Source organism: Lepidochelys kempii, chromosome 6, assembly GCF_965140285.1.
Source record: "Lepidochelys kempii isolate rLepKem1 chromosome 6, rLepKem1.hap1, whole genome shotgun sequence".
NCBI classification, from domain to species: domain Eukaryota; kingdom Metazoa; phylum Chordata; order Testudines; family Cheloniidae; genus Lepidochelys; species Lepidochelys kempii.
This window is the reverse complement of record NC_136385.1, coordinates 58,931,643-58,945,130: the sequence shown is the minus strand read 5'-3', so window position 1 is coordinate 58,945,130 and position 13,488 is coordinate 58,931,643. Positions and strand designations below refer to the sequence as shown.

The 13,488-nt window shown below is 45.0% G+C and overlaps 1 protein-coding gene across 3 annotated transcripts in view; it reads right to left on the bottom strand.

Annotated features, from left to right (window-relative positions):
• The window catches only part of TSPAN18 (tetraspanin 18), a 177,446-nt gene that overhangs the window by 23,617 nt on the left and 140,341 nt on the right, over nucleotides 1-13,488 (bottom strand). For all 3 annotated transcript variants that reach the window (XM_073348075.2, XM_073348076.2, XM_073348078.2), the window contains 3 exons: nucleotides 11,555-11,644; nucleotides 3,801-3,892; nucleotides 2,861-3,055 (listed from right to left, as the gene is read on the bottom strand). In XM_073348075.2, coding sequence (XP_073204176.2) covers nucleotides 2,861-3,055; nucleotides 3,801-3,863 — 258 coding nt within the window. In that variant the 5' untranslated portion in view covers nucleotides 3,864-3,892; nucleotides 11,555-11,644. The remainder of the gene's footprint in view (nucleotides 1-2,860; nucleotides 3,056-3,800; nucleotides 3,893-11,554; nucleotides 11,645-13,488) is intronic.

Below are 13,488 nucleotides of genomic sequence, written 5' to 3'. Positions count from 1 at the left end.
CAGCCTCACAAGGAAAAATTTACAGATTATTTGCATTTCCATCAACTAAAGCCTAACTCCCTCCAGACTCTTGGTTCCCACACTTTCAAATTTTCCAAGTGCATCTGGTGTGGTCTGTAACAAAGTACATGCTGGGAATGCATCTGATACCATATGGACCTCACCATACCCACTTAAACAGGTGTTTTATTGCCAGTGGACTTGGGATAATAGGGAATGGGACGTCACCACATCCTCTTAAACAGCAATTTGACTTTGCTACCAAAACATCCTGGATTGCCTTGAACAAGGGATCATGCTAATTCCTCACTAGATGGTTACACTTAACTATCCCTGCTGCATAGCCCTATGTTACTTCCACCCCATCTATTTTTCAGATTCCCAGTGTAAAATAAAATAATAATAAAAGTAAATAAATGAAGCAGCCGGGCTTAGAACTATCTTTGAGAAGCAGAAAAGTAATAACCATGAAATTGCCTGCACTGCAATATAACTAGAACACTAGGGACAATATTCAGGCTTGGTGCAACTCCATTGAGGTCAGCCTGGAAGTCCTAAATTAAAGAGAGATTGCACCATTCATATACCAAAAAATAGCCCAAGATATCTCCTCACATGACTGAAGTTCTAACTCTCATAAGGACTGGATTTCAATTAGTCTCATACTTATGGGGCCTCATTCTCCACTCCATTACATCAAGTTCATACTGGTGTTGCACCATTGACTTCAATGGATTTATTCCTGGTCTTCCCTGGGGGTGAGTGAGGGAAGGCTCAAACCAGTTGACTCCCAGAAGGGAAGCATGTGCTATCATCAAAGGAGGAATTTGGGAAGAGGTGGGGAAGGAAAGGAAAGGAGAATTTAGCTCAGTGGAGTCTGTCAGATCTCCAGGGATACTGCCAGCTTCTCCTTCAGCCAGTTTAATGTTCGTGTTCTGGTAAAATTGTGCTGTGGGGCAGCAGCTGCTGGTGCTTTTGCAAGGCTCTGTGAGTAAGATATGATTACAAAACACACTGAAAAACCAAGGTTTAAAAACAACCAACAAACTCCGAGGGAGAAACAGAAGGTTGTACTTGATAAAAACAAGAAACAAAACAACAGAGCTCTGTGTTCAGTCACGTAACTGGGAATGTTTTCCAGTAAGAGATAATGGCAGGAAACCCTGCAGGATCAGTTCTTGCGGCAGAAGTCAAAAATGGTTATTTTAGTGGTTAAGAGTTTCTAAACAGTGCGTGATGCCCACACAGAGTTTAAGGTTTAACCCTGTAATTCAAGGGAAAATTGGTCAATGAAACTTTTAAATCTGGGACTTGTAAGAAGTGGAGAAGGATGTATATAGGATCAGCCACCCATCTAAAGATGCAATGGAAAGTCCACCAAGCAGATCTGAGCTGGGAGGTTTATACCAACTGATAGGACCCTGTTAAGATACTCTACTCTGCACGTTCTCTATTTGAAATGGCCCAGTAGGAAATCTACCCACAAGTTCATGACTTGCCCAGTATCTACTTATATGGCTTGTAAAATACTGGTAAGGGCTGCTTAATGATTCCTATGCCCAGGGTAAGGAAAATGTTCATGTTCTACATCAGAAGGGAATGGGCGGGGGCAATCTGTGGTTCTACGTGCATGAGTATGTGTTGTAATGATTTGGCTCGTATAAGGCTGTGCTCATACTACGGCCTTCTGCTAGAAGGAATCAAAACTCCTCAGCTGTGTGTGATGGGCCCTATTACTGTAGAAAGCTGAAGGAGATTCTCCTCTAGCTCAAGCGGTAGGTGTGGGAAGATTAGACTTCTTCCTCTGCTGCTGCCATGAAATTCTGAGAGATCATAGTGGGCTTAAAAATGCTTGGTGGCCACAGTTTTGGTACAATATGAATGTGCATTCAGGATAAACAGGCATATGTCCTTAACACACAAGTGTAAAATGACATGCGCCCTCAGTTGGGCCTGATGCTATACGCACAAAACTCCAGTCCACGCTCCCTGTTTGCTGCCAGGTGCAATTTAAGGTGCTGGGGACAATCATTAAAGTGTGGAACCTGTTTATTAGAAAGCCTGCTTTTTACCTCACATCCTATCACAGCAATTAAGATTAGCAGGGATGCTCTTGCTGATGGTCACTGGAGCAGAATGCACTGGAACAGGCAGAACTGCTTTCTCAGCTGGGGGCCCTGCTCTTTGGAACTTACTGCCCCTGCAGGTCCGACGGTGCCCAAGTCTAACAAACCCCAGAGATAGCCATGTTCTAAATGACTAACAACTAATTTTGCTTATTTCCTTTTGTGATAGTGGTGACAGGACTTCCTCCTCCACTCGGAAGATTTGGGATTTTGTCATGTGGCATTTAGTGATTCACATGGGAGAATTCCCCCTGTGGACAGGGAAAATCTCTGCTGGCACAAAGTGGCAGAGGCATCTCCCCATCTCCTGTACTTCCCTTCTGGGGAAAGGAAGGAAGAGGGTGTTGCAAGGAAAGGGAGGGCTGTGGTAGAGTGAGACTCCACTACACCCGATTCGCAACTAGCATAAGGTTCTTGAGGGACTGTGTGTCAGTGACAGAAGTTAAAACTGGCCCCTGCACCTTTAACTTATGCCAGAGTTGGGCAACAGAGAGTCAGGCCCCCATTTCCACTAGGCCCACACAGAGACTGGGTGCAGGGGAGAATCAAGCTGTCTGCATTTCTGACTGTATACTAAAGTGCTTTAAACACTACTAACTATGTAACAGAAGAAAGGCTGCAATGAGACATGGTCACATGGATCCAGTATCACACGATAACTCTCCCCAACAAAACACCATAGCCCATGCTCTCCAAGGACACTAGAATGACAGAGGAAATGCTGGGACACTTACAAAAAGCAGGAGGCATTTGTTCTCACGGACAGCACCACAGCAGCCGAGAAAGCCCAGCAGGAACAGCATTGCTCCCATGGCCAGCATGATGTACGCCCCCGTGAAGAGCAGAGGGTTGGCAGCCACAATCTCTCGAAATCCTGTAGGATCTACAATGACCCAGATCCCAATGCCCAGCAGGCAGGCCCCTCCCAGCTACCATGGGAGAGAGAGGAGAAGAGAAGAGCAGAGAGTTAATAGTCCGATGATAGACTGGACTCTTCAGCAGATTTTGTCCAAAGAAGTTCCCTTTGAGTGCTCTTGCTCCACAGCAAACGTTCTCTGTAAAGCATGCGACTCTGCTTACGAACAGTGCAGTCTCCACAGCTCTTTCCCCTCATTTTCCCATTACTGGGGACACGTACAGCAAGCAGCGTCTTTGTTTCTTAAGATTACCATGTCACCTGTGCCAGCTGTATATTCCCTGCCTAAAGTCACACACCCTAGTCCTCATCTCTGTGCAGAGCCTGACTCCCTAGATGTACAGGAGAGGGTTCCAGCGGGGAAGGGAAAGAAATCCCTCCCTCAACAGCTATTGTGCTTCCCCTACATGGGAAGAAACAGCCAGTGATTACACCAGCCTGGACTAGAACCTTATTCCTTAGGTGCTACAAACATCGGCCTTGTTAGCTGCTAGCAGTAGTATCCTCTCCACGGGCTCACTGCCAGCTGAGTCAAACTCTGCGCTGGCTAGCTGAACCTGGAGCTGTACACTTTTAAGTCAGGGTTAATACAAAGCTGAAGGGATCTTTCTGCATCATGGCAACTTTGCCAAAGCACAGCAGATCCTGTCAGCTCATCTAAGGGGAACACCAAGGAGTTAGAGACTGACAGAAACTTAGAGATGGGGTGTGGTGGGAGACAGAGAGCACGCAGGGGTAGAGATTTCCAGAACACTTACAAATATGAAGAAATTGAAAACAAACATCAGGTACTTCATGCAGCTCAGACAATCCCCCTCCATGGTCTCCAGGCTGCTCGATCCAATTATTCCTGCAAAACAACAATGCTTCCTTAGTGCACACTCCTGTTACCTGAGTGACATAAGCCAGTTTCCCCTTCTATTTCCCCAAGGCCCTATGGAGTTCATTACACAGAAGGGCTCATTTCTTAGCTGAACAAGGTATCATGATACAGGATAATAGGAGGTAATGATCACTGCTAATATCCGGCATATTCTCCCCAGAGTGTGGGGACTGGAATGGGAGACAGAAGGTAAAGATTGCAACAGATTGAAACAATCCCTTGCTCATAAAGCAGAGCAACACAAATAATCCTTGTGCCCTTCAGCCCTTTGTCCAGCCAGACTCCCTACCAATATGTGGGGCACTGTGCACATTTGACTACATGGCCTAAGCATCCTGCACTAACCAGCAAATCCTCAGCCATATCCCGCTCAGGCATAAATCGCATCACTCCGGTGACTTCAACACAACCATATGGAAGTGGAGCACAGAGAGCGCGGTGCCCACTCAAAGGGTTTACAATGCCTGTATCCCATGAAGCCCCATTCTGTACAGGCTCATTCTTCAGAGGAAAGGCAACAGGGATGAAGAAATGTTCCAGGCAGATTTTGGAAGCTAAAGGAGAAGTGGGAGTGGGGATTTTAGCTCCATGACTAGGAGGATCAGCCTGCAGGATTCACAGATCAGCAGTAACTGATCTGGCATCCACTGATTCTTTCCTACAGCCTATTTACTCAGGCTGGGAGCAGAGGGCCTTATTCTCTGTTAGCGTAAATTGCCATAGTTCCACTGAAGTCCTGGTGCCCCACACACTATCCTGCACAGTCTTATTGCAGGAACAGCCCATGGATACAGATGTGGCAGGATTTGTTCGTAAAGGAAAATACAAACGCAGCTGAATTGGTTGTGCAACTCCATGTGTGAAGTAGATTGCAAGCTCCCCTGGCAGTAATTTAGCATTTACACTGCAGCACCTAGAGGCCCAACCAGGGCTCCCTTATGCTGTTAGAACACAGAGGAAGACCACGCCTGCCCCAAAGAGCTTACAGAAGTGATCCCCAAATACGTAATGGAACCTGTCTACCTCCCCACCCACCAGGAACCGCAGTCGGGTGCCATGGTGAGGAGGGGGCCATGGTTGGAACCTGGGCTGGGAGCGCAGCCCATGGTCAGGGCTGGGAGCAGGGCCATGGCTGGGGCCCAAGCTGTGGCTGGGTCGGAGCAGAGCTGGGGGCAGAGCAGGGCTGGGTGGGGCTCCCTTCCTGCTCCCCCAGCGGCTGGCCTCATTGTGTCCCCTGAACATTTCTCACAGGGGGGCATGCCCCACAGTTTGGGGACCAGTGTCTTACAGTGTGACAAGGTGACTGTGTCTCCACATAGGTGGGTACATCACCGAGCACCCCAATAAATCCGGTCCTTTCGCTCCCTCGTTGTTTTTACTAATCCACACAACTTGAAGCTGCTGTATTGTCACACCATGGTCCTTCCCTCCGTGACCATGGTAACTGATTTGCTATAGCAAAGCTGCTCAGAGAAGCCCTTGACGGGCTGCTCTCCCAGCAAGGGGCTGCCTCAGGTAAACAACAGAGTTCACAGTGTTTTTGTTTGCTGCACAGCATCTGACCACTTAAAAAATTAAACTAGTCCCTTCCTGTGTCTTTGTAGTAGAACAGGGGCTTCCGCAGCATACTCTCACACGTACGTATATACATACACACGTGCATGCCTGAAAAAGCAAAGGTGCTATGGATTCCTGCTATGCATGTGGCTCTGTACCACCCTGGGATTTCCCCTACAGGGAGAGAATCTTCAGGAGACTAGTTAAGTTAGCTTTATAGCCTCTTTGTGCTGCTTGAGCAACACACAGAAGCTGTGGGGGCCCTGAAAATCAGGGGCTATGTATTTCTTAAAAGACTGATCTACTGACTGCTATGAAAAGTGACTCTTCCACCCAACAATGACTTGACAGAGCCTCACATCAGTTGTGCCATACAAGGATGCAGCAGCTGCTATAGGTGAACACGTATACGCAGCGCAAGAACTGCGAACACAGTTACGTGTGGGACAGACAAGATTGCCTGCGTCCGCTGCAGGCTGTTGTATTCTTTGCATTGTGCTATCCATAAAGCGCTAATGGGCCTTGCTTCAAAGCCGTTAATGGAGACCTGATGCCATCTTGCTCTGTCATGGGCTGTTGCTTCTCAGTTGCTTGGGTCAACTTGAGACGCTTTCAAGTTTGACTTCAGTGTGTCTTTATATTGTTTGTACCGGCTACCACGAGACCAGGCGCCTTACTTTAGCTGACCAGGAAATATGGCCTTAGGTATTCTTGAGTCAGCCATAGGAATGAGATCCAGACCAACCTAGCTGAGCTTTTATGAACATGCTTTGGATGCCAGACATCCAACAACAATTAAGGATTTAGATATTGCCAGTCTTGTTCTATCATTTGACCCTGCAAACAGACCAAAGACAGTGCACATGGAACTGATCAAGTTTCCTAATGTGGTGGCAACGTGTTGTAAGCATGACTGCCTGATAGACATTTAGCTTAGTACTTATTTTAACCCCCCTACCATTCCATAGGAGGTGTGACAGCATTCCAAATGCAGAGCTGGGCCGTAGCTGTGTAATTGGTAATCTCATCAATTGTAGCATTCTGTGACCACATATTCCCTAGGTAGCAAAACTTCAACGTGGGGTTCATTGACTTAGCTAAAGCTTTAGACTTTGTGAATTGTGAGGGACTCTGGACTCTATTGTTCATCTTTGGATGCTCTGCGAAATGTTATTTCTGCCATTCGGTCTGTCCGTGGTGGGATGATGGCCAGAGTAGTGGAAATGGTGAGATATCGGACCCCTTTCCAGTCACCAGTGGCACCAAACAAGATTGCATGCTGGCTCCCAAACTCTTTTCCATCTCTTTTCTGGCTGTCCTTATGGATGCATTTCATGACATTGACAGAGGAGTATTTATCCAATTCCACACTGACGGGAAAACTGAAAGTACCGTACCAATCTGTGCCAGGGGATGCGAACATCTACCCAGTTATTAATATCAACAATGCTCCCCTCAGGACCATGGAGATGTTTTACCACCTAGCATAATAATGGCTTAATCCCGAGAACAAGTGTGTGTGTGTTTGTGTGTGTGGGAGGGGAGGGGGCAGGGACAAAGATAGCTGTCCATGTGGGTCATCTAAGGTTGCAGGGGTGAGGTTTAAGATTCCCAGGGGAGTTAGAGCCCTTACACCGGATATCATGGGAAGAGGTGTTCTTGGGCAATGTAGGAGGAAAGGTAGTAGGGGAATTCTTAGGTTCATGAGGAAGGAAGGTAAGCTTTCAATTCTCTTGAACTAGGTACTCCGATATTATGGTGGTAAGGGCCACATGAGGGATAGATTAGACAGATTTGCTATCCTGCCACAGGACATTGGTGCTTCAGCAGCCCCCAGACTGAATGGCACCCTGGAGTATACTTCACAACACAAAGTCATGATGCTGTGACACAAGTTATGAAGAATCATCATCACATCATGCAGGCCCTGAAAATTACCAGGGAACCCTTTAATACCCTGCAAGTTCAATGCCTACCTATGTCCTCTAAATTATGACGACTCCAGAGGAAAAAGAGATAAGAGGGATATCAAACCTAGCTGTATTGTAGCCACAGCCACTCTACTTTACAAACATCTCTGTCACAGCACAGACCCCATCAGAAGCACGGCCTAGTGGTCTAAGCAAAGGACTGGAACCAGGAACTCCTGAGTCTAATGCCAGTTCTAATATTGACATGTTGAATAGACTTGCATAAGCCACACCACCTCCCTGTCTCACTTTCCCCATCTATATTTACCTACTGCCCAAGAAGCGAATTCTTCAGAGATCTGCTGATTTATTACAGCCAGGATCTAGCTTATTCTTCTTTTAAACCTAAATGGACAATTCCATACCTTGCTCCTAATATATTTATGCCTGTTCTGCATGCGATAGCATTTGTTGCTGAGTAGGGCAGCCAGACTCCATATCTAATGAGTATTCAAGACTTGAAAACATGACTGCCAGGGACGGCTGTCACATGAAGTCAGCCAATGGCAGCAAAAATGTTTAGTGACTGAGCTCTGACAGGTGGTTATTTTCTAGTTTGACTAAGGCAGCCAATACCCTCAGAGCTGATGCCAAGTCTGGGCTCTGAACTCACCTCTGCAAGTACTCAATTCCACCTGGCTTTACAGACAAAGCAAAACAACAAAAAACAAGAGGGCCAACTTGGCACTGCTGCAAGATGGGGAATTCAAAAAATCCTTCAACTCATGTTCAAACACATACAAATCAGCAGCAACAATGCAAGGTCTCTGTTGGTGAAGCCATGAACAGAATATATCAGAGCCATCATGTCTGTCTGTCATTTGAGATCAATGCAATGCAGACACCATCACCCCACTGAACAGATTTGTGAAAGGATCAGAGGTGGGTTCAGGTTGCAGTTCTACAACCTGCAGTTTGCAGAGAGCCTCAACCTCTCACTTACAGAGCCCTTTCAAATCTCTATTACAGATACCAATCTGAAAAGAGCTCACCATTAAAAACTCCAGGGTGTCTTGTCTGCTTGGAATGCTCCAGCCATGTAAATCAACCATAATCCTGGTTTATCCAGACAGGTAAGATGTGTGTACAACTGGTTTGTGTCACCAGAGAACACACCACTGAATTACCCAGAGTTACAACACAGTGGTATCTGCTGTACTTTAGTAAGTGAGGGATTTCTGATCACTCCATGTGGTAACTGCTGACGTTTTAACGACAACTACTGTATATTTATTGAAGCAGAGGCTTTTAGTAGAAGATAATTGATTATAGGTTCCTAAGATAAAATCACTGATATTAAATTACTGAGGGTAGTTCTGACTCACTGAAAGTCATTAATTTTTTAATCACACACAATGCATTTTGAATTATTCCAAATTTACACCAATGCAGTCAGAATCTGGCCCCATGTTTTACTATACCCCATAGAAATGTCTTTAGTGTCCTAAATATACAACAGGTTTAGTTCTGCGGGGTTGGAGAGGGGTTCATATAACATGACCCTCTAATTAAGCAACAGACAGAAGTCCAAAAGTTAGTGTAAACTTTCCTTAATTTGTCCAAACTCCAACTCTCCCATTTACATGACACTTTTGCCTTCATTCATGGTTTCCAAGTGTTTTCTGTGCGTGCTACTTTTTTTTCCTGTCTCTCCCTCTACGAATTGTATCTTACAATGTGGTGGTGAAGCTCACAAAGAAGCAGACTAGCCAGGAGATGTGCTCCAGGTGTTATAATAACCTTAGACAAAAATGCACTGCATTTGAAATACTGAAATTTGTTCCATCTCCCTCCCTCCAGCTCCACATCTCCCTCTCTCTCTCACACATCTCTTCTTGCATGTCTAGCCACCACCGTAAACTTCAGCATGACCAAAAGTCAGCTCCTTATCTCTTCCTCTGAAAATCTCCCTCCACACTCCCATTCACTGTCACAATCCTCCCTATCACTCATGTCTGTAGTCTGGTGTTCAGTTTTGACTTTGCGCTCTCGACGGAAGAATCCAATGCACTGCTACAGACTAGGGACCGAATAGCTAGGCAGCAGTTCTACAGAGAAGGACCTAGGGGTGACAGTGGATGAGAAGCTGGATATGAGTCAACAGTGTGCCCTTGTTGCCAAGAAGGCCAATGGCATTTTGGGCTGTATAAGTAGGGGCACTGACAGCAGATCGAGGGACGTGATCGTTCCCCTCTATTCGACATTGGTGAGGCCTCATCTGGAGTACTGTGTCCAGTTTTGGGCCCCACACTATAAGAAGGATGTGGAGAAATTGGAGAGAGTCCAGCGAAGGGCAACAAAAATGATTAGGGGACTGGAACACATGAGTTATGAGGAGAGGCTGAGGGAACTGGGATTGTTTAGTCTACAGAAGAGAAGAATGAGGGGGGATTTGATAGCTGCTTTTAACTACCTGAAAGGTGGATCCAAAGAGGATGGATCTAGACTATTCTCAGTGACAGCAGATGACAGGATAAGGAGTAATGGTCTCAAGTTGCAGTGAGGGAGGTTTAGGTTGGATATTAGGAAAAACTTTTTCACTAGGAGGGTGGTGAAACACGGGAATGCGTTACCTAGGGAGGTGGTGGAATCCCCTTCCTTAGAAGTTTTTAAGGTCAGGCTTGACAAAGCTCTGGCTGGGATGATTTAGTTGGGATTGGTCCTGCTCTGGGCAGGGGGTTGGACTAGATGGCCTCCAGAGGTCCCTTCCAACTCTGTTATTCTATGATTCTATGATTCTCTCTTGCCCAGAAGATCCAGGCCACGTCCAAATCTTCCGGCTATTTCTTCCTCCACAACATCTCTAAGATCTGCCAACCCGTCAGAATTCTTATTCAGGCCTTCCTCATCTTCAGCCTTGATTACTGTAACTTCCACATCGTCCCCTCAAGTCCATTCAAAACACACGTGCACAGATCATTTAGTAGATCATTCCACTCATTAATCTCTCTACTGGCGCCCTCTGTTTCACTACTTCAAATAAATTCAAGTATGTGCACTCATCTTAAGGTCCTTCGGAACTTGATTTCTCCCTGCTTCTCTTCTCATCTCTTATCACATTGTCCCGTGAGTTGTGCACCCATCTTGTGCAGACATCTCTGTACCTTCCTCAAGCATGAATACCCTCCTTGAACTGTTCCATAAGGCCACTCTTCCCCTCCTTTCAAATTCCTCCTCAAGAATCTCATCTGCTCTGACTCCAATAAAAATTAGCCTATTACTGATGGCTTAAGGTGTACCTGAGAATTCACACCTATTTTACATATTTGAACTCCGTTTAAAAACTACAGTTGTATCTATATAACTACAAATCAGTCCCTCTGTCCTCCACTCTTCATGTGTCACTTGTCTCCTTAGATCATAAGCTCCCTGCAGCATGTATGCCCTCTGCCTTCATATATGCTTGTGCAGCACCCAGCACAATGGTGTCTTGATACTGATTGTGCCCTCTAGGTGTTATGAGACTACAAATATTGAAGTGTAACAGCCTGTTCAGGAATGAATATTCCAAGCCTGTTCCTGTTGCCGTTTAGCCTTTAAAGGGAATTGGACATTATGGGCCAGTGCCTCTCCTGAGCCAGTGCCCCAATTCCCAGAACCAGCCCTGGCTTGGATGCCTCTTGGAGTTGCTTCTAGGCAGCTCTAAGGTAGGATAAGGACTTTATATCAGTGGAGGACTGATGTAGTATAGGGTAGCTCCAACATATCCCTACCCCAACAACGGGCCAGGCATACCCCCTTTACCCAGGTGTGTGGGTGTATCTGAAGGAGGGAGGGAGGCAGGCAGGCCCAAAGGCACAGTGACTGGATTCAGCACACCTGCACCAGCAGGGAGTTCCCCGTTGACATAGGAATTCTCTGTTACCTGGCTTCAGCCCATTTATGCCACCTTAGTAGCATGAAGTGGGCTGGATTTAGTTTGGGAATCCAGCCCTATGACTATTGAATCTCTCACCAAGAAAACACACTATAACCTGTTCGTACCTCCCATGAAGCTCCTTATGAGAACAGAAATATTCCTCTCGGAAGAACAGCAGACACATACATAATAGATGCTGGAGAAAGCCTATTGGATTGCAGAAGAGTAATTTAAAAACTTCACCTATGTAGCTCTTGAGGCTTCAAGCACGATTTCTTTTCTGACCTCTAATGAGCGGTGCACTCCATGTATCTTTTATTGGCCAAGCTTGTCCTATAAGAAATAAATATTCAATTACTGCAACAGTCAATAAAATACAATTATGTTGAATAAACCATTTATAAAAACATACCATCCTGATGAATACACTTTGTCTAATTGCGTCCTTAATTTGGTGCACATTAGCAATAATGAAAAGGTTTTAGCACCCTGAAAAGCATCCAATTTCTTCAGAGTGGTTTAAATATCCACAGACCATATCTACGTATCTATATATATCTATACACACACACACACACAAACACACCCCCTACTACAGTATTAGATTTATCAACAGCAGCATTTCAGCATTTTACAGGATATTTATGCAAACTTTAATCTGCAGTAACTTTACAGGTCATTTACTGGGAAAATGAAAGAGGCAGAGGAGCAGCTGTAGAATGTCTCTGTATTAAGTGTGGTCTAGTTATTAGAGAAGCAGATTGGGATTCCTGGGGTCTAGCCTTGATTCTGGAAATGACTTTTCATGCGTACTTGGGCAAATTATTTCACTTCTCTGTACCTCAGTTTCACCATCTATAAAAGGGGCATAAATGATACTACTAATTATTGTTAAATGCTTTGAGATACTTGAATAAAAGGCCTTATAAAAACAAGTGTATGCAGAAAGACATAGACCTAGTCAGACAGACGCAGACACTCAGACTGACATACTAGAGCTGTGCAAATAATTCACAGTTAAATTTCTTCAGTGAATTTAACCTTTTCATTTCTGCTCAAGTAGTATCTGGAAGCAGATCACAACTCCTCTGATATCTTAATTGTTCAAATATAAGTAAACATCTTTTGCACAGGTTGGGGGTGAGCTGAGACTACAGTTATGAAAACAGTCTAGTTACTTTCCTCTTTGTCTGCTCACCCTCTCACCTGTTGCATCCATTTGTTTAATCTGGTCACAATCTGAGACTGTGGCCGCTTTGTGGGAGGGGTTGCCTTTTATAAAACTGTTTGGATAGCACCTACTGCAATAAGACCCTGATCCTCAGTTGGGTCCTCTAGGCATCATTGTAATTCAAATTAATCTTTTCAAAATCGTTTTTAGTCTGTGGCTTGATCACAGATTTTCTAAACCCAAGATGGGCTGTTTAGCTGGGAGTGGCCAGATAAATCATACAGGGCTATTTCCTGTTCCCTGACTGGATGAAGGTGCATACTCAGATGTGCAAATTTAAAATCTGTTTTCCACAAATACTTGTGTACATGACTTTGAGATTTGCCTCCTGTGAAGGTTTCTGCTAGTAAAACTCTATCATTTAATACTTGTGGAAAGTGAACACAAAAGGGGCTCAATGTGATTGAAGCAAATTAATTTTAAAATGTAATTAATATTCACATTCTTTTGCATTATTCCCTCTGCTTTCACACACTCTCTGTTCTTCAGTGGTTCACACACACTCTCTCTCTTTTCTTGCGAAGCTCCATCCTTAATGTTGCCCGTTTGAGTGGCATATTTCTTCACACTCTCACTCCATGTGTTGCCAGAAGTACAGGGGTAGGTGCCGCTTGGCAGAGAAGATGGCTCTAACTTTTAGTTTGGAGATGTTGCTATGCTATATAACCCTATTATTAAGAAAATAATGAGACTGATAGGATTCCTATTCCTGCTGCGGATGCATATAATTACACCGCTGTAAGTCTTCAGAGGCCTGCGTGGGAGGGGAAATTTTATATTTTCTTAAATCACAATATTTTAAAGGAATTACAATACTACACAGAGGAAAAACTGAGATGCTTCAGTAGATAGCAGCAGGCGTTGTGGCACTAGAGATGAAAGAAAGTGACAGATGACACAAAAGAGCAGGCTCCACCTTCACTCTGTGGTCTGGAAGGGCAGGAAG